General features: G+C 43.6%; 1 protein-coding gene across 11 annotated transcripts in view; it reads right to left on the reverse strand.

Moving 5' to 3' along the window:
* Positions 1-20107, reverse strand: part of birc6 (baculoviral IAP repeat containing 6) — a 193601-nt gene that overhangs the window by 26685 nt on the left and 146809 nt on the right. For all 11 annotated transcript variants that reach the window (XM_037542199.1, XM_037542191.1, XM_037542197.1 and 8 more), the window contains exons 67-70: positions 18755-18971; positions 15264-15409; positions 9042-9152; positions 5769-5986 (exon numbers count right to left, since the gene is read on the reverse strand). In XM_037542199.1, the coding sequence (XP_037398096.1) occupies positions 5769-5986; positions 9042-9152; positions 15264-15409; positions 18755-18971 (692 nt within the window). The remainder of the gene's footprint in view (positions 1-5768; positions 5987-9041; positions 9153-15263; positions 15410-18754; positions 18972-20107) is intronic.

A 20107-nucleotide genomic window follows, 5' to 3' on the forward strand; every position in this document is an offset into this window, starting at 1 on the left:
TGAGAGGGTTAGTGTGCTTACATCCTGCTGCGCTGACGAGGGGGAGGGAGGGACTTTACCCAAACACAGGTAATCAAGCTTATCCATAGCATGCGGTGCTTGTGTGAGAGATTCGGGGCATTAACATCAGCATGTGCCCATCTGCTGAGAGCAGCTGTGCGTGTGTGTGTTTGGCTAGATGGTCCAACAGAGGCTCACACTTGCACTCCTACAGCCTGAGAACAAAGTACCGCACAGAGGAGGACAAAACGAACAGAGCGAGAGAAAGAGAGAGAGATAAGAGACAAACAGAGAAGCTAGAGAGCCAGAGAAAGACAAAATAATAAGTAGAGATAAACGGAGTGAGAGCGAGCGAGAGAGAGAGAGAGAGCGAGAGAGAGAGCGAGCGAGCGAGCGAGATGGGAGGAGATGTAGCAAGAGAGAGACAGAGCCAAGATGTAGTGAGAGAAAGAGATGGAAAGAGGGGGTGGAGAGAGAGAAACAGAGGCAGAGAAATGCAGAGAGAGAATTAGATGGAGATAAAAGTGAGAGAATGAAAAAAGAAAGATGGTGGGGGAGAGAAAATCCAGAGAGATGCAAGCAAAGATAAATGACAAAAATGGTCAGTAAATAGCAGACATATAAATGTGTGGAGAGAGAGGGAGAGAGGGAGAGAGGGAAAGGGGGGGGCCAAGAGAGAGGGAGAGAGGGAAAGGGGGGGGCCCAAGAGAGAGAGACCGATGGAAAGGGATACAGAGAGATGAGAGATTGCAATAGCAAATGGTTGGGAGACAGATGGAGAGAGAAGAGGGGAATGAGACAGATATGGAAACAGAGAAAGAGAGATGGTAAGAGAGAGAAAGACATATAGAGAAGAGGAAAGAGAGACAGAGACAGCAGTAGAGAGCAAGAGGATGGGAAAGAGACAGATTGAGAGTGATTGAGAGAGAGAGAAAGCAAGAAAGAGAAAGAGATAGTGAGAGATAGTGAGAGAGAGAGGGAGAGAGAGAGAGAAAGAGAGAGAAAGAGAGAGAGAGGGAGAGAGGGAGGGAGAGAGCGCGAGCGAGAGAGTGTGAGAGAGAGATGAGGTGATAGGAAGGCTGTAATAGTAGCTAGTGATGCACTAGAGCTGCAGGCACCCAGACGGCGCTCAGGCGGGAAGGTTGTTATGACATGAGCATTCAAACTCAACACTCTTTACCACACACACACCAAAATCTGGCGAATCTGCTTTGCTATTAATGACCACTAAGACTGTACGATGGCATCGAAGTGTGCAGCAGGATGTAACGTATACATGAGTGACAGTGAGAATATCCTCCATCAGGCATAACACTATGACTCAAGCAACACTGCTGTCTGATCCACTCGTACCAGCACAGCACACACTAACACACCACCACCACCACCACATCAGTGTTACTGCAGTGCTGAGAATGATCCACCACCCAAATAGTACCTGCTCTGTGAGGGTCCGTGGGGGTCCTGACCACTGAAGAACAGGGTAACAGAGTATCAGAGAAACAGATGGACTACAGTCTGTAACTGTAGAACTACAGAGTGCAGCTATACAGTAAGTGGAGCTGATGAGATGGACAGTGAGAGTAGAAACGAGGACATAATGTTATGCCTGATCTGTGAATGTTTTTAAAGCCAGATTAAAACTAATCTTCTTCCAAACAAACACATAAGAATCTTCTAATCTTCTTCTAAACAAACACATAAGAAATCACTTTATTAAAAGGTTCAAATACAATTACAGATCACGGCTGGGTTCTGATGGAGGTTTCACATGCTTGGTGTTTCAGACGATGTGCTGGAGATCTTCAGCACAACCTGGACCACTCAAACGATACGGAATTCATGCTTATGGTGCTCAACAATGCACACCTAAACGAACCGAGCAAAGCACACAGAAATGATGGCTATTCCTATGAGTCAGTTACTGCAGAGGAGTCCAGCACGACCACTGCAGTGCTGACTCGGGAACAGACGAGCATGGAACGGCCAGTTACACACTGACATTTGCAGTGTCAGAAAAAAGCTGGTCACAGATGGGGGTCAAATGCACCCTCAAATGTCAAACATGAAAAGAGAAAACGTGTGCATGATCATGTGTGCGGCTGTGGACAGTTGTGAGAGCAGGAGACGATGGGAGAGACCGATACAATCCGCTATGTGTACTGACTCTAAAATGTAATAACAATGCCAAACAACGTTTGTGCTTGCGTAGTGGTTTTACAGCATTAGAGCACACAGTGAGAGGCGTGTTTGGGAGGCCAAACGTGACGTGACTCTGGCTTTACCAGGCTAGACAGCCAGGCTGCTTCGTATCATGAGCGTTCAGTAAGAAGTGTGTGGTGTTCTGGGTTTGAACACTGATGAGTGAGTGTCTCAAAAGTAGTCAGCAAAGTGTTTAACTCTAGATGAGGAAACTTTGTGTTTGGTAACACTGAAGCAGAAAACATGGGTGTTTGATAATCCTGGGACATTAAAATTGAGTATGGGCACAAAAAAAAAAAAAAAAAAAAAGAGGCGCTTGGTAACACTGATGAAGAAAATTGGGGTGGTTGGTAACTGGGGCAAAAAAGTAAAGTATCTGGCAACCCTAAAGCAGAAAAGATGGGTGTTTGATATGCCTGAGGTTAAAAAAAAAAAAAAAAAAAAAAAAAAAAAAAAAAAAAAAAAAACGAGGTGTTTGATAACAGTGAGGCAGAAAAGAGCAGTAGGGTGTTTGATAAGCCCAATGTAAAAAGTTGAGGCGTTTGAAATGCCTGAGATCAAAAGGCGAGGCGTTTGATCTACCCGAGGTCAAAAGGTGAGGCGTTTGATCTACCCGAGGTCAAAAGGTGAAGCGTTTGATCTAAACGAGGTCCAAAGGTGAGGCGTTTGATCTAAACGAGGTCCAAAGGTGAGGCGTTTGATCTAAACGAGGTCCAAAGTTGAGGCGTTTGATCTAAACAAGGTCCAAAGTTGAGGCGTTTGATCTAAACGAGGTCAAAAGGTCAGGCGTTTGATCTAAACGAGGTCAAAAGGTCAGGCGTTTGATCTACCCGAGGTAAAAAGGTGAGGCGTTTGACATACCCGAGGTAAAAAGGTGAGGCGTTTGATCCTCCTGAGGTAAAAAGGTGAGGCATTTTATAATGGTGAGGTAGAAAAGAGACACATTTGATAACCATGGGGCAGAAAAGCAGGGGGCTTGATAAGCCTGAGGTAAAAAAAAAAAAAAAAAAAAAAAAAAAAGGCGAGGCATTTGATGAGCCCGAGTTAAAAAAGAGAGGTGACTGATGAGCCTGATGTAAAAAGGAGAGGTGATTGAAAAGCCTGAGGTAAAAAAGCGAGGTGATTGATAAGCCTGAGGTAAAAAAGCGAGGTGATTGATAAGCCTGAGGTAAAAAAGTGAGGTGATTGATGAGCCTGAGGTAAAAAGGTGAGGTGATTGATGAGCCTGAGGTAAAAAAGTGAGGTGATTGATGAGCCTGAGGTAAAAAAGTGAGGTGATTGATGAGCCTGAGGTAAAAAAGTGAGGTGATTGATGAGCCTGAGGTAAAAAAAGTGAGGTGATTGATAAGCCTGAGGTAAAAAAGTGAGGTGATTGATGAGCCTGAGGTAAAAAAGTGAGGTGATTGATAAGCCTGAGGTAAAAAGGTGAGGTGATTGATAAGCCTGAGGTAAAAAAGCGAGGTGATTGATAAGCCTGAGGTAAAAAGGTGAGGTGATTGATGAGCCTGAGGTAAAAAAGCGAGGTGATTGAAAAGCCTGAGGTAAAAAGGTGAGGTGATTGATGAGCCTGAGGTAAAAAAGCGAGGTGATTGAAAAGCCTGAGGTAAAAAGGTGAGGTGATTGATGAGCCTGAGGTAAAAAAGTGAGGTGATTGATAAGCCTGAGGTAAAAAAGTGAGGTGATTGATGAGCCTGAGGTAAAAAAGTGAGGTGATTGATAAGCCTGAGGTAAAAAAGTGAGGTGATTGATGAGCCTGAGGTAAAAAAGTGAGGTGATTGATGAGCCTGAGGTAAAAAAGTGAGGTGATTGATGAGCCTGAGGTAAAAAGGTGAGGCGTTTGATCTAAACGAGGTCCAAAGGTGAGGCGTTTGATCTAAACGAGGTCCAAAGGTGAGGCGTTTGATCTAAACGAGGTCCAAAGTTGAGGCGTTTGATCTAAACAAGGTCCAAAGTTGAGGCGTTTGATCTAAACGAGGTCAAAAGGTCAGGCGTTTGATCTAAACGAGGTCAAAAGGTCAGGCGTTTGATCTACCCGAGGTAAAAAGGTGAGGCGTTTGACATACCCGAGGTAAAAAGGTGAGGCGTTTGATCCTCCTGAGGTAAAAAGGTGAGGCATTTTATAATGGTGAGGTAGAAAAGAGACACATTTGATAACCATAGGGCAGAAAAGCAGGGGGCTTGATAAGCCTGAGGTAAAAAAAAAAAAAAAAAAAAAAAAAAAGGCGAGGCATTTGATGAGCCCGAGTTAAAAAAGAGAGGTGACTGATGAGCCTGATGTAAAAAGGAGAGGTGATTGAAAAGCCTGAGGTAAAAAAGCGAGGTGATTGATAAGCCTGAGGTAAAAAAGCGAGGTGATTGATGAGCCTGAGGTAAAAAAGTGAGGTGATTGATAAGCCTGAGGTAAAAAAGCGAGGTGATTGATGAGCCTGAGGTAAAAAAGTGAGGTGATTGATAAGCCTGAGGTAAAAAGGTGAGGTGATTGATAAGCCTGAGGTAAAAAAGCGAGGTGATTGATAAGCCTGAGGTAAAAAGGTGAGGTGATTGATGAGCCTGAGGTAAAAAAGCGAGGTGATTGAAAAGCCTGAGGTAAAAAGGTGAGGTGATTGATGAGCCTGAGGTAAAAAAGCGAGGTGATTGAAAAGCCTGAGGTAAAAAGGTGAGGTGATTGATGAGCCTGAGGTAAAAAAGTGAGGTGATTGATAAGCCTGAGGTAAAAAAGTGAGGTGATTGATGAGCCTGAGGTAAAAAAGTGAGGTGATTGATAAGCCTGAGGTAAAAAGGTGAGGTGATTGATAAGCCTGAGGTAAAAAAGCGAGGTGATTGATAAGCCTGAGGTAAAAAGGTGAGGTGATTGATGAGCCTGAGGTAAAAAAGTGAGGTGATTGAAAAGCCTGAGGTAAAAAGGTGAGGTGATTGATGAGCCTGAGGTAAAAAAGTGAGGTGATTGATAAGCCTGAGGTAAAAAAGTGAGGTGATTGAAAAGCCTGAGGTAAAAAAGTGAGGTGATTGATGAGCCTGAGGTAAAAAAGTGAGGTGATTGATGAGCCTGAGGTAAAAAAGTGAGGTGATTGATAAGCCTGAGGTAAAAAAGTGAGGTGATTGATGAGCCTGAGGTAAAAAGGTGAGGTGATTGATGAGCCTGAGGTAAAAAAGCGAGGTGATTAAAAAGCCTGAGGTAAAAAGGTGAGGTGATTGATGAGCCTGAGGTAAAAAAGTGAGGTGATTGATAAGCCTGAGGTAAAAAAGTGAGGTGATTGATGAGCCTGAGGTAAAAAGGTGAGGTGATTGATAAGCCTGAGGTAAAAAAGCGAGGTGATTGATAACCCTGGGGCATAAAAAATGGAGTCTAGGATACCCTGAAGCACAAAAGTGAGCAGTGAGGTAGTGAGGCAACACTGGGACAGAAAAGTTTGGGAGTTCGGTGACCTTGTTTGATATAGACACATTATCTATATAAAGGGTGAACAATGAGGTACTTGTATATGAGGCCTGTTGTATAGAATTAGACACTGTGAGGGTGAAGCATGTCTGTAACGTGTCTGTTCAGAGAGGTGGAGCGCGTCTACCTTCATAATGTCGAGGCGCTCTTCGTCGCAGCGGACGAATACGCTGGAGGAGGAGGAGAGGGGCAGCGAGGTGGAGAGAGTGACTGCCTCCTGCGCCAGTCTCCGCGCTCGTGCCGCGCTATTCGCGTCGCTCGCGTTCTTCACCTGCGACATGTAGTGGTAATTCACCTTGAAGACCAGCTTCGCGTCCTCGTCCTCACACACCATCTCGAAGGTGTCTTCGTGAGAGAACACACACAAGAGATTTATGTTAGTTAGGCATCATCACTCAAGGTCATACTTGCTCTTAGCATGAACAAGGAGAGTCAAGCGGTCACGTCAAAACGCCAAATAAAATTCGGCTCCCCCTTCCCTCTACAGACTCTGCGCTCCTCTCCGACTGCCTGAGTGGGTGTGTTTGCATTACTACTTTCTCCGGCAAGAGTGTACCAGCGCAAACCTGTTTACATTCATGTCAGTGGAGATTACCTCAGATGTCTGCGGGCTGGCCAAATCGATTCTGGCAGAGCAAAACTCTGCTCATCAATCAGAACGCAGAGAGATGAAGAGCGACAGGACGAATGGCTCTTCTACCTAAAGACGGGCGATGAAGAACCAGTCTCTATCGCTCCATCGCTCTTCTTTCTGACTGTCTTTCTTTCTACCCGTCTCCGTCTTTCTTCATTCGCTCTCTGCTGGGGGCAGGTTGTGCAGTTAGGGGAAGCAAACTAAACTAAAGGTGGCTTGGGGAGAAGGTCCAGTCCGCTTACTTGGCGCTGTGCTTATAAAACATTCTTCAAATGCTGCCTCTAGAGACAGTTCCCCATCTTCTCATCCTGTTCTTCCTCTTAGTCCTCCAAGCCATCAAGCCACACCCACCCACCCACCCTTCTCTCCATCATACAAAGCATTAGTGCACAGTTTTACATGGGATGTACTGCACACAGGCTAAAAAGGGGTCCAAATCGTTGGACAAATGCAATTTAATAGAAGTATCCCTTTTCCTCAGTTTTGCTCTTTGCCCTAAATTGCACAATTTCTGGCTGGATATTTTTTCGTTCAGCCAGAATCGCTCTTATCTTGAGAGTGTTAGAGCAATATTTACACTTGAGTACCCGGCAGCAAAAGCTGTCCTCCTCAAAAAGAATAAAAAACCCTTAAAGTCTTATTCCAGAAAAGCAGAGAGGTTCCTACAGTTATTCTTCAGCCAGGAGACCTGGTGCATGCTATACATTTGAAATTAGAATTATTTTAAAGAATAAAATGAGGATGTTTGGTAGAACGTGTGCTTCAGCAACACCAGCACCAGGTGGCTTGCTGAATTATCTAAAGTGCGGTAGTGCGGCTGGGAGGCTGCGCTTTGCCCGTTACGATTTTTGCATATGAAAAACATTTCCAGAGTAAGTTTGTGTATGTGGAACTCTCATACAGTGCTGTGAAAAAGTATTTGCCCCTCAAATGAATTCTATTTTTGCTAATTTGTCACATTTAAATGTTTCGGATCATCAAATTATTTTTTAATATACTGTAAGATTTGAACTCAAAACGCAGCTTTTAAATGATTATTCCATTTACTGAAGACGAAGATCTATTCAAAACCTATCATCACCCATGTGAAAAGAAATTGCCCCCCTAAACCTAATAACTGGTTGTGCCACCCTAGGCAGTAACAACAGCAATAAAAGGTTTGCGATAACTTGCGAGGAGTCGTTTACATGTCTGTGGGGGAATTCTGTCCCACTCTTCTTTGCAGAATTGTTTTAATTCGGCGACATGTTCAAGCATGAACTGCCCATTTATGTCTTGCCACAGCATCTCAATGGGATTCAAGGCAGGACTTTGACTTGGCCACTCCAAAACCTTAATATTGTTGCTTTTGAGCCATTCAGAGGTGGACTTGCTTATGTGCTTCTATTCACTGTCCTGCTGCATAACCCAAACAGTACTTGGGCTTTGGGTCATGAAAATATGGGTAGACATTCTCCTTCAGGATTTTCTGATCGAGAGCAGAATTCATGACAAGTCATCCTGGTCCTGGAGAAGCAAAGCAGCCCCAGACCATCGCACTACCACCACCATGTTTCACTGTTGGTATGAAGTTCTTATGGTGGAATGAGATGTTAGCTTAAAGTCAGATGAACCAGGACCCACGTCTTCCAAAAAGTTCAACCTTTGACTCTTCAGTCCACAGACTTCTTTTTTTCTTTGGGAAATGCGAGACGAGCCTGTGTGTTCTTCCTGGTCAGCACTGGTTGCCCCTTTCCCATGGATGCCATTTGGAATCTTGTACACTGACCTTTAATGCTGCAAGTGAGGCCTGCAGTTCTTTAGCTGTTCACCTGGGTTTGTTTGTGACCTTTTGGATGAGTTGCTGTGCTTCAGGTAAAATTTTCAGAGGGCAGCCACTCTTACAAAGGTTCACCACTATTCCGAGTTTTCTCTGTCTGTGGACAGAGACTCTCAAAGTGGTTCTCGGGAGTCCCAGAGCCTTAGCAATGGCTTTTTTATGTCTTTCTACATTGCTTTTTTGAGAGCTTCTAGCCTACTTCACATTGCCAGAAAGGCTCTATTTAAGTAATGTTTAGATTCAACAGGTCTGGCAGGGATCACTCCTGCGTGAGGCTAGTGAAACTGAACCCGACAGTCAGTTGAACTTGGTTAACTGGTTGATTTAATAGCTAAGGGAGCAATTACTTTTTCACATGGGGCCAGGTAGCATTTTTCTTCAATAAATGAAATCATTGTTCTTTAGCTTTAGCCATGTGGCACAGTGTGGTCCATATTTACAGACAACAGCAAGTCATACCGTGTCAGAGACCACACACGCAAGCCTGAATTTATGCGACCAAATCATAAGGTAAAATTCAGTGACTAGCAATAAATGTAAATTAACAGAACGTGTGTTTTATGATCTCCACACATCACCACACGCTTACGATTTACTGCTGAAAGCCAAAAATCTCGGCCGCTCTTTGCGTTATTTTCTAAAAGTGATGTTTCCAGAGCAGATCACTGAAGAGACGCCGTCTGTTTATAGTTTAGAGCCCAGATTTGGGGAAAAACGGGTCGACTTTCAGTAGAAAAACAAAGTTCAGCTTCTTTTATTATAAGGGTTTAAAATGACATCACCGTCTATTAGACTGGAGAGAAGAGCTACAGCCTCACACGACGCCCAGCTTCTGAATGGACCTTATGGAATATGAACGTTATGAAGAACATGACCAGGTGCGGTTTGGACCCACCGGTGGTTCCAAGGAGTTAAAGAGGTTAACCTCTAAGTCTCTCAGTACTCACCGAATTGCAGTTTCTTCATGGCTGCAACATACTTCTCCTCTAAAGAGCGCAGGATGGACAACGGTTTGGGTCTCGCCGCAGCCTTCCTCGAGCATTCAGCCAGCTTGCGCTCTGCCAAAGACGGGGAATAGAAGAATCAAAAACTGGTCCTGTGTGTCTGTGCAAGGGCATGACGATCTATTTCGTGTGGGAATGTGCACATATATATATATATATATATATATATGTGTGTGTGTGTGTGTGTGTGTGTGTGTGTGTGTTTGTGTGTGACGGGGCCACAGCTTCACTCCCGTCATCTCCTTGAACCATGAACATAAACGACAACTATTCCCAAAGACAGGCTGTGCCATTTTGTAGCTTCAGCAAAAATGACGTGTCCGTCATTAATCTTTTTCAAAGCAAACTCAAAGGAGTAAAAGCATTTTACAGCAAAAAAGTGCCGTATTTAAACAGCCTTTTACGGTTTTTTTCTCGCTTTGACAAATGACAGTCACGTCGTTACAAGGCGACTACACAAGTGCGATTCTTATCGAGCCTTGCTGACTAATGATGATGGTGCCTGGCTGAACATCTCCGCTCCAATAAAACACAGTAGAGCAGAGTATTGAAAGGCCGTTATGCCGGCAACACAATTAGGCACCTATATATAGCGGCTTTATGGCATTTTCAGCCGCTCGCCAATTCAGCGAGAGACACAGGTTCCGTAGACGCAGGAACGTCCTGATAAAATCCTTGATGCCTTTAATAGGGCTGTAAGTACGTGCTTCAGCCTCGGGAATCATTAAAAAAATGAGATATTGATAGCTTCATTTATTCTCACTGCTGTTGTCATGCTGGCGCCGGGTATTAATGGTGTTAGAGCATCCAGCTCAATACTAAGCGATGGGCAAGGCTTTGGTCCAGTCAGAGGGAGCGTTAGGCGGTCCTTTATTTTCCCTTTTTTTTTTATTTTAAAGGGAGTACTAATTAAACAGTTTAAACGTATCCGCCCCTCGTCTCCTCTCCCCCCCCGGGAATGCACTTCTTAGAGCTGTTATCATATGGATTTCCTCATGAGAGGCGACAGCAGCATCAATCAGCTGCAAATCACCTTTCCCCCCATCTCAGAGAGAAAGAGAGGGTGTGAGCGAGCTTTGAGAGGTAGAAAGAGCGTGAGAGAAAAATAAGGCGAGCACAAAAGAAAGGGTAAGAAGGACAGAGAAGACGGAGAAAGAGAGGGTGAAAGTGATAGATGGACCAAAATGGACCAAGACCAAGAAACATAACCACAGCCTGATGGACGGAGAGCAGAAGAGAGGGGCAGCAGAGAGAGAAATAGTGGGTGCATCCAAGGGAATGAGGGAGAAAGATGAGGCTGTCCTGAGGAAAGTGGACATCGGGCACTAACGGCATTTATTTAATAGCCACTCAAAATGGGCTTTGAACAGAAATGGTTCGTTTTTAGCGGATATTATGACTTGAGATAATTCACTTTCATAAAGAAGAGGAAAGTAATCAGAAAACAAGCGGGAAAAAAAAACAATCAAAACTCAAACAAGTCCCAAATCGGGCCTGTGGCACAATTATATTCAGCATGCAAAATGATTTTAATTTTTTCTTAATATTAGCCCATTTCACCATGAACTGCACTACAGTTCCCAGCATGCACTGCAATGTAGTGCGTACTCCCACCCCTGCCCCAACCACGATCTATACGACAGCACCACAAAAACAAATCAAAAAGAAAAGACGGCAGCGTTGAGTTCAAAGAAAGCGAATGGTCAGTTTAAAGAAAACTGGGGGACATTTAAAGAGATTTAATGTAATTCTAGTCGTTTTATAGAAACCTCTCTTTTTATTTTTAAATATTTCTGAATCATTCAAGCGTTTAGTGCCTATTTTTTTTTGCCTTTGTCAGTCTGGCATATTTTCAATAAACAACGGCCAGTTGGGGTCACGGCAAATTATTAAGCAAAAATAAAATAAAAACAGCCGAGTTTGACACTCCTGCGCTTAGACGGCCAAACCGGTGACAACCAGCAGACAAACAGCAGTGAAAGCTTTCATCTTTAAACTTATGCAGCACTTTTGCTTCAGATCTAAAAACATAATCCAGTTTCTGTAGACAACGCAACGCTACAGGTCTGAGATGATGTGCGGCTGCTGTCAGCGTCGGTGGATGTGTTTGAGATTACTCAGATTGTGTGAAGCAGAAAAAGGTTTTCTTCTAAAAACTTCTAACACTAAACTTTTAAGTCTGGAAAAATATCCCTTCAGATTTCGATCCCGTCAGGAACGGAAGCTGTAATAAAAGTGTGGGCAAGCTAAATACTGAAAGAAACTTAAAGGTAAGTTGACCATTTCCCTGACGCAGCGAAAGGAAAAACTGGACGATTGACCGTTTGGACTGGAAACGAAATGCATTAAGGCTGGTCCTGATTTTTGTACAGCTTTTAGCTTTGAACGTGTTCTACTGAACCACGCCTGCTGTGGTTGGTCTAACTGCTTGTTGCTTTTACAGGGAGATTCACTCGAAAGAGGCCCCTAATATTCTTTAATAACTCCGACTAGGACGAAGCCATCTGAACCAAACAACGTGCAATGTGCTCCTCAGCACATGGAGCTTTGAAAAGGTGGGATGCCCCTGCGTCGGAGTGATAAGGTAGGTGCTGGATAGCCGTTGCGATGTTTAACCTCTGTCTGCAGCTTCCGGGTGCAGACCCCTCTACCCCTTCACTGTGTCACTCGACTTCTCATAAGGATGGTGGTGTACAGTATTGAGCAGTGCTGGGTCACTGGATCCAACACCGCCAGACTTCTTCCTTTGGGGTACGCTCAAAGGAAAGGTCCATCAGAACGAGCCTCGTGGTGCTGTGGAAGATTTGAAGGGAAACATCCAACGTAATCCAGCCGATATGCCTGCTGATACATTCAGGAACACGGAGCGCCACGTTGAAATGTCTCTGGCAGAAAAATGGAGATCCACTTCCAGCATCGCATGTAATGTAATCAATTAGACATACATCAAGATATGTAGTGGATTTTTTTTGGTTCCGATTGCTTCGTCCTAATGGGAGTTACAATGGAATATTCGGGGCCTCTTTCAAGCGAATCTCCCTGTGTTTAGCAACATTAACTGTTTATTAAGGCTACTTCAACTAACTACGTTAACCTAACAACTTTCAAGGACATCATACGATATGTTACCATCTTACGGCGAAGCCAATTAAGTCCTGGATTTAACAAATTCACAAATACTTATTCACGTTATATCTTAATGAAATCTGACCTTACATGTTATACAATTAACCCAATTTGGCCAGAATTTCACAAAAATTTCCCATCTTTAATCTCCGCTAGAGACGTTTTTGAGAACAGTTGGTGAGGATACAGAGCACATCCCTCACCCTACAGGGGAGACCAGGGGGAGCCTTCTCTGTCTTTAACCCCCACAGAGAGTGAAGAATGACACCCTTCTATACCCAATAGCACCTGCCTACGCCGACATCCATCCAGCAGCCTATAGCGCTGTGACAGGTGCTGCTATTGTGTGTACTTTGAGGGAGAAACTACATTTGTTAACTGTCACATTGCTGATAGAATCAACTGAGAATGTGGCTGTTAGAATATAACTCACTTTCAGACAGAACGATAAAAAAAAACAACAAAAAATTAGTCCAGCAATGAAAACTGTGCATGTTACACACTTCTAAAAAATCTGGGGTCATTATTCTTAACCCCTTACTAACAATGTGCCTCAAAGTCACATGTGAAGTGCTGTGTAAAAGGCAGAGATTGCTTTTTAATAATGCCTCTTCCAGCCAAAATGGTCATGGAGTAAATATTGTGTGTGTATGTAGTATGTATGTATGTATGTGTGTGTGTGTGTGTGTGTGTGTGTGTGTGTGTGTTGGAATAAAACCTTGTATTACTTAAATAGTAACTTTACAGGACAAGAAAAAAGCTTCTTTACTTTTAATGTAAGTCAATGGAACTTTTTTCCAAGCCATTTTGAGTCGTTTGTTTTGGTCCATTCATCATAAAATTTACTCAACATAAATGTCAGCAGACAATTTCAAAGAAACACACACACACACACACACACACACACACACACACACACACACACACATATATATATATATATACATATATATATATATATATATATAGTTGATTACACAGGAGTAATTATATATATATATATATATATATATATATATATATATATATATATATATATATATATATATATATATATATATATATTTTGTTTTTTTTTTTTGTGTCCACCTTTTCTCTTTATAAACGCTTCCATTCTTTTGGGAGACATGCTTTCACTTTTTCGAATAAACCTGCAGGGATATTTTTCCCCACCTCCAAACTTCGATCTTAGACTCTGGTTGAATTTTCTGCTTCTCATAACCCAAATAACCCCAAACACATTCAGCGATGTCTAAGGTCTGGACGCTTGTGGTCAGTCCGTTGCTCTGAGAACACCAACAGCTTCTTGGTTTAAATTGTAAATGTTTTTTCTGTTTTTGTCCATTTTCTATTCTCAGCAACAGCTTCTTGACAGCTGCCCATCCTTTCAGACCCACAGCGTTGTCTTCTCACACTGGAAGGACGGAAAGCAAGAGCGGAGCTTGAATTCCTCCGTTACGGATGAAAGGAATAAGTGCTGTTTATCTGATGGACACAGTTTTGCTGGATAGGAGTCCAGTTTTCTCTATATGTTCTTTGGAAACACTTCCCACTCATTTTACTTGGACTTTTTCCCCTTTTAGGAATTTGTAAAGGGGGCAGGTGTTTTATTATATATATATATATATATATATATATATATATATATATATATATATATATATATATATATATATATATATATATATAAATACCTTCAACTGCCCCCCTACAGAAGCTCAGCCTCTCTGAGATGCTCTTTTTATACCCCATCATATTACTAAACTGTCGCCAATTAAGCTAATTAGTTGTGAGACGTTCCGGGTGTTTTTTTAACCAGTGTTGTTGGCATTAAACTCCAAATGGGCATATATTTTTCAAAAAAACTCCACCACAATTTCTCCTCATCCACATTTGCTTTGTTATCTTTGTACCATTTTCAATGAAATATAGGGTTTAAATGATCTGCACATCACTGCATTCTGTTCTTATTTACATTTACATTACAACAACGTCCCGACTTGTTTATAATCAGGGTTATAATTATTATTCTTTTATTAAATTCAATGTGAAATGTTTGGTTCACAAACCAGTCCTTAGGGCCCTCCAGATGTTGCAGAGTTTGGTTGTTATACATAAAAACCGAGCACAAATCTGGACCACCTGGAGGTCCGAGGACCAGTTTGAACATCACCTGTCTAAAGGGCAACTGACGCTGTTAAAGAGTTAAGAATAAAAACTAAGTGAGGAGTCCAGATATAGGCTTAGCAGCAGGCCGCAGAAGACACAAAGCACTGCTCTGTTAGCGCAGACCATCACTCTTTACACAAGGACAAAATGTGGGTCTCTAACTTTAGCCACGCACACACGCTTCCGTGATCGCCTCCAACTGGCCTGGATAGAGCAGCTCAAGGTAAAACTTCTGTTTGTGAGTTCTTGGATCACCTAGTCTTATCCTCAACCCACTAACCTGATGTAATAGTGCTCTGTGTTCCCAACACACTGACAAGCCAAGAGCTCATGCCAATCAGAGGAAGTGCAAGGTCTTTACTAAACTTTCAGACAGTCAATGGAATTAACTGACGTGATTTCAACCTTGACTGGTGCGAACAGCTGAAAAACAGCAACAATTACATTCATTCATTCACAATAAGCACGTCGCTGCTGTCAGGAGAAAAGCTTGTATCTCCGTTTCTGACACGTTTCAGTTTTTGACGACTGGAAAATGCCTGTAACCCTTTACATTGTCTGTACATTTCATGATGAATGGACTAAAAAGTCTGGTTCCACTGATTTACATTAGAAGTATGTTTTTCCATTTTGGAGATGTGAGGTTTTCTTCCGACAACGGTGAGTTCCATGACCCCATGTTCGCTGTAATTGGAGAGAGTTTTCTAAAAAGACTAGACTGTAAAGGACATCACGGTACGATGGAGTGCCCTTATGCCACATATGCAAACACTGCTTTTGAAAGACACCTGATGAGTGTCACTAATAAATGCGTAATAAAGGCATAATAACTTTGCGGAAGATGTGTAAGAGTGGGGATGGGTGTCTCACCGTGATTGGCCTGCCGTAGGCTCGTGGTGGCGGCGTACACGATCTCTGCCGTTTTCTGGATGTCCGGCACTAGCAGAGTCAGGCCCTCTGGCTCCGGATCGGACGGCTCGGTCTTCATCACCCCTTTGCTCTTGTCTTTCTTTGACCTTGGGCAGGACAAGGACGAGCACAAAAGATCATCACAACCTTTACTATTGAAGCGCACCGATCCTGATTCAGCACAAACTCAGCTTTTCGGTTATTTCAGGTGGGAAAACTGGACGAAAGTTGGAAACACTGCAAAAACAAACAATATATATATATATATATATATATATATATACACACACATATACATACACACACACACATTTCATTTCAGCCCTCGCCCCTACCACTGAGCCCTTAGCCCTCTGCTTTCCGCGGTCACGTCTAGGGGTGGGGTGTCCCGATTCTTGTTGAGATAGAGGGGTGGGGTGACATGTTGGGGCTACATGACCCTCCAAACGGAGGTTTTTCAGAGACTCCAAACGGAGAGATATGAGAAAAACAGAGAAACCGGCGAGACGGAGAACAAGAGACCAAAGAAACCCACAAATGTGAGAATTTTCTCTGTTAAAAAATCACGATCACCACCGTTTTATCTTAGTTTAATGTGGTTTCAGTGGATTTTGGTCGTTTTTCTTCATGATGAGCATAAAAATCACTAACAGCATGCTAACGTCTCATAGCTATCTAGCTAACTTTCCCGTTCCACCTTAAACAGTCCGGCAGTTCTGACGCCTGAAGCTCCAGAATGTAACTGCTGCTCCATTTAAGGTGGAACGGGAAAATTCTAACAAGAACGTCTGATCCCTAAATGTAACTAAAGCCCAGCAGTGAGGAGCTGAACTTTCCCCTCCTCTGCTGTCCCTGCAGACGGGCAGGGTCGCCTACAGAGCAGCTCTAGTAGCTGATAATGAAGTGACGATTTTTTTTTCTTTCTTTTAATTTGAGGTTTGCCCCGTTTCATAGTGGAGAAGATTTCAACCACTACCCCTTGTAACTCGGTTCCAACAGGTTAGGGTGACACCTGAAAACAAGGGGCAGAGCTAAAAAGAAGAAACGGGACGGGGCCAAGGTCTCCCTCAGAAAACCCGCTGACTTGGTACCTGATCCTGATGCTACAAGCGCAGCAGATAAATATTCCTTTAAAGTAACAAAGACAATAAAAACACAGCTGAAGGTAAAGTAGCTGATCCATAACAGATAAACGAGCCAAAGTGTCTCAGCTTTCAACCCTGAAGGCAGCAGGCTTTACAATCTGTCTGCGCTCTCCTTTGTATACCTGAAGTATATGGAATTTGTGTATGTGGGGCACATGATTTGTTTTGAGGCGTAATTGGAGTCGAGTTTTTAATCCCTTCTCTGTGTGTAATAAATGCTGTGGGGCTGACTTCATTTTGGGCTGGGAGGTGAGCACTGACAGGGCAGTAACTCAGCGAAAAAAAGGAAGATTAAATTTGCTGCTGTCCACGCGTACCTCCGTCCGTCTGCGCCCTTGAGCCAGACGACTGTCTTAATTAGCTCCTCCGACGTCACCTGCGGACAGTGCGGCTCCAACTTCACCAGCTACCCTCTCTTTTTCCTCCTCTCCTCTCTTTTCTGTCTCTCTGGCGCTTTATGAAAGATACATGCGCTGAGATGTGTACAATATGGAGGGGATTACTAGAGCCTGTGTATGCTTTACCAACCAATTCTCTACCTCCCTGAGGGAGACGAATCCACGTTTGCGTTAGACATGAAATATTCAATGTTTACTCCTCTTAAACACCTTGTCCTGGGAGGCAGGTGGTGTGTACTGTAGCTGCAGGAGACGCATGCAGGGATTCTGACAGGGTTCCTTGTTCAGCTGTCGTGCACGTGTGAGTTGGCAGGCTGAACCCAAGCGTATCGGTTCAGGCAGCGCTGTAAAATTACCAGTTCACGCTTAACAAATTTCGCTTTAACTTGCTTCGTGCTGGCTGGTCAGACAGTCTCATTTATTTCTTTTACAGTTTAATATGTTAGAAACAGACACAATAAGCTGCCAATTAGCTTGTTTTAATAAGTGAATAATGTAGATTTTTGTCTTTTGCTGTTTTATAAACCTCCTTGATGTTTGGCTATTGGTTACTTTTATTATGGAGTAAGACCTTTGAAATGTAAAAGGTGGTACAGCCTGAAATGACATTTACTGTTTTTTTGTGTACTGTCTATGTGAAATAACCCTAACAGTTAGTTCTGGCCGTGCAGGCTGGTTGGTTAAGAAGCCGATATTTCGCCATAACATCACGTTTTTTTCCACAAACACCGTCACTCTGCTGAGATGCTGTAGCTAAGCAACGGCTTTGACAGCTGTTGGAGACGCTCAAGCTTCGTGAACGTTTTTACTTCTTACTCTGCCGCAAACAGAAAACGGACACCGTTAAAATCAGATTTGACCGACAGCCGATTTGGTCCGAGTCTGAAGACGAGACGACACTAAATTCCCAAACTGTCGTCGCCACTGAGCAGCTTTTCAGTCGGCAGCTGTGACAGAAGAACAGCTGAACAATGAACCCAACACCATTCGCCAAACTAAACGGGCTGTAAGAAGCTTTACAGACCGGCTGGAACAAAACAACATTAATACTGATCTGGACAAACTGACCAAACTGAGCTGAACCTGATATTGGGTCAGTTTTATGGCTCAGTCTGATTTGGTCCGACTCTGAAGATCAGACACGTCTGGCGAATGGTGTTGGGTTCATTTCTGGCTGATTCCAGGTTGTTCAGCTGTTCTTCTGTCACAGCTGCCGACTGAAAAGCTGCTCAGTGGTGACGACAGTTTGGGAATTTAGTGTAAGGAGCTGGAGAACGAACTGCCGGCTGAGCAGCGAGTGGGCGGAGCTCGTTACTCTGACGTAGCAACAAGCTGCTCGTTAAGGAGCTATAATTAGGAGGAAGGAACTGAACATTAAAACATATTAAAGCCGCGTTCACGGCCAGTTTATTCATTTCTTACTGTATTTATTTACCTGCTGTATTAAAGCAGTAGAGCACTCGAGTGCTCGATCGATATTTTGCGGCAACACACTCACCCTCAAGTCTTCTATTACTTAAGTAGTGTTTAATTTATATATAGTAAATAGTGGTTGGCATAGTGCACACCTCTAGACTGGGGTTCAATCCCCTGCCTGGGTAAACACCCTAACACTATACCAATAAGAGTCCTTGGGCAAGACTCCCAACACCACCTTCATCTGCCTGTGCCTAAGAGCGTCAGCCAAATGCCGTAAATGTAAATGTAGTAGCTGTTGCTTTCTCACAGTTTTGAACTGTTTCAGCGAAAGCCAGTTTAAAACAAAAACACCACCACTATAACTACAGTTTCCTGTAGCTTATCCAACCCTGCAACAGTACGAAACTATGGTCCACTTGTTCAGATGAGAAGGAGAACCAGGTGTGTGCTCACCGGCATGCGCATCAACGAATAACAGGTGAGCACTCACCTGAGGCGGTTGGTGTAAGTGTCCACACACGTCTTCATCTTGGCCAGCAGCATGCCAACCGAGGTCTGGCTCTCAGAGCGCTCGTCCTCCTCCTCTTCCTCGCTGGCGTCACCCGAGAGAGGCAGCAGCAGCGGCACCAGGCCTGTGCAAGTGGAGATGGCGCGGAGGAGCTCCAGCAGAGCGCGGTATAGAGGAACATGACGAGCCATGTCCAGTACTGAGAAAGAGAGAGGGAGAGACAGAAAGACGTTAGATCCTTCCTGCAAAACTGATGCACGTTGCCGTCCACTGACATTGCAGAAAAGAAACTGGTACCCAAGATTTCTAAAATCATTTCAGGCCAAGAAAAAAAAAAAAAAAAAGAGCACGCAAACCACTCTGCATACATGCGACCAGCACAGCTAAACTCGGAAGCAGAACTAATCGTTCAATTTCACATCAAAGCAGAGCCAACCACGACATTTTACACAACACATTACATTTCACTCCCTCAATAATGAATTCTCCCTTTTCTATAATGCATGAGACTTATAGGATACGGTTACCGCTGGCATGAAGTGGTGGATTCACCACAGAGCCACCAGCCAGGTTAAAGCACAGAGTCACCAGAAGAGAAAAGGAAAAGATGTTTTCCACACATACACAGCTCCCCTCTGCAAGCCCTAAGTGGACCAGAGAGGTCACAGACTTCTCCTGGAGGCTGTTTGGGCTGTAAGCCAAGAGGCAGAGTGAGTGAGAGAGAAGGGAGAGTGAGAGAGGAGACGGGGTGGAAGCGATCAGTAGAGATGCACTCAAATGGGAACCGTGGGCTGATGTGAATATCCAATATTTTTTATGTACATACAGCCCTGCGCAGCAGAGAGAATTAGATTTAAAGCCCCAGTCGACTCATTCTCATGATTTTCGTTTATTATGCGTCGTTTTTGTGATGTTTTACTGCGAAGTCGCAGAGCAGGAATCCTGCTGGTCTTTTCTGTTGAGAGATTATTGTGATTACGTTTTTCTGACATTTTCTTCTGTTGGCTTTGAGCTGGGACTAAATTTGGCGAAGGTTAGGTCAGATATGCCAAAGTACCGATCACAGTTAGCAATATGTAAACCTCAGCTACTCATCCTCCTCTTCCTCACAGACACTGACTGCTCTCCTGCTGCTCCGCGTCCCAGACAAAACTCCCAGCAGGTAGGTTATTTCAGCTTCATCTAAATTTGTTAACGGTGCTGGTTGTGGAGGTTTATCACACTGTTTGCGGTGTAGCTGGACTCTGCTTCTGTCAGCCGTTTGTTGCAGCACTGCTGTGTCTGATCCACTTGTACCAGCACAACACACTAACACACCACCACGTCAGTGTTACT

This window comes from Pygocentrus nattereri, chromosome 10, assembly GCF_015220715.1.
Source record: "Pygocentrus nattereri isolate fPygNat1 chromosome 10, fPygNat1.pri, whole genome shotgun sequence".
Lineage (NCBI taxonomy): Eukaryota > Metazoa > Chordata > Actinopteri > Characiformes > Serrasalmidae > Pygocentrus > Pygocentrus nattereri.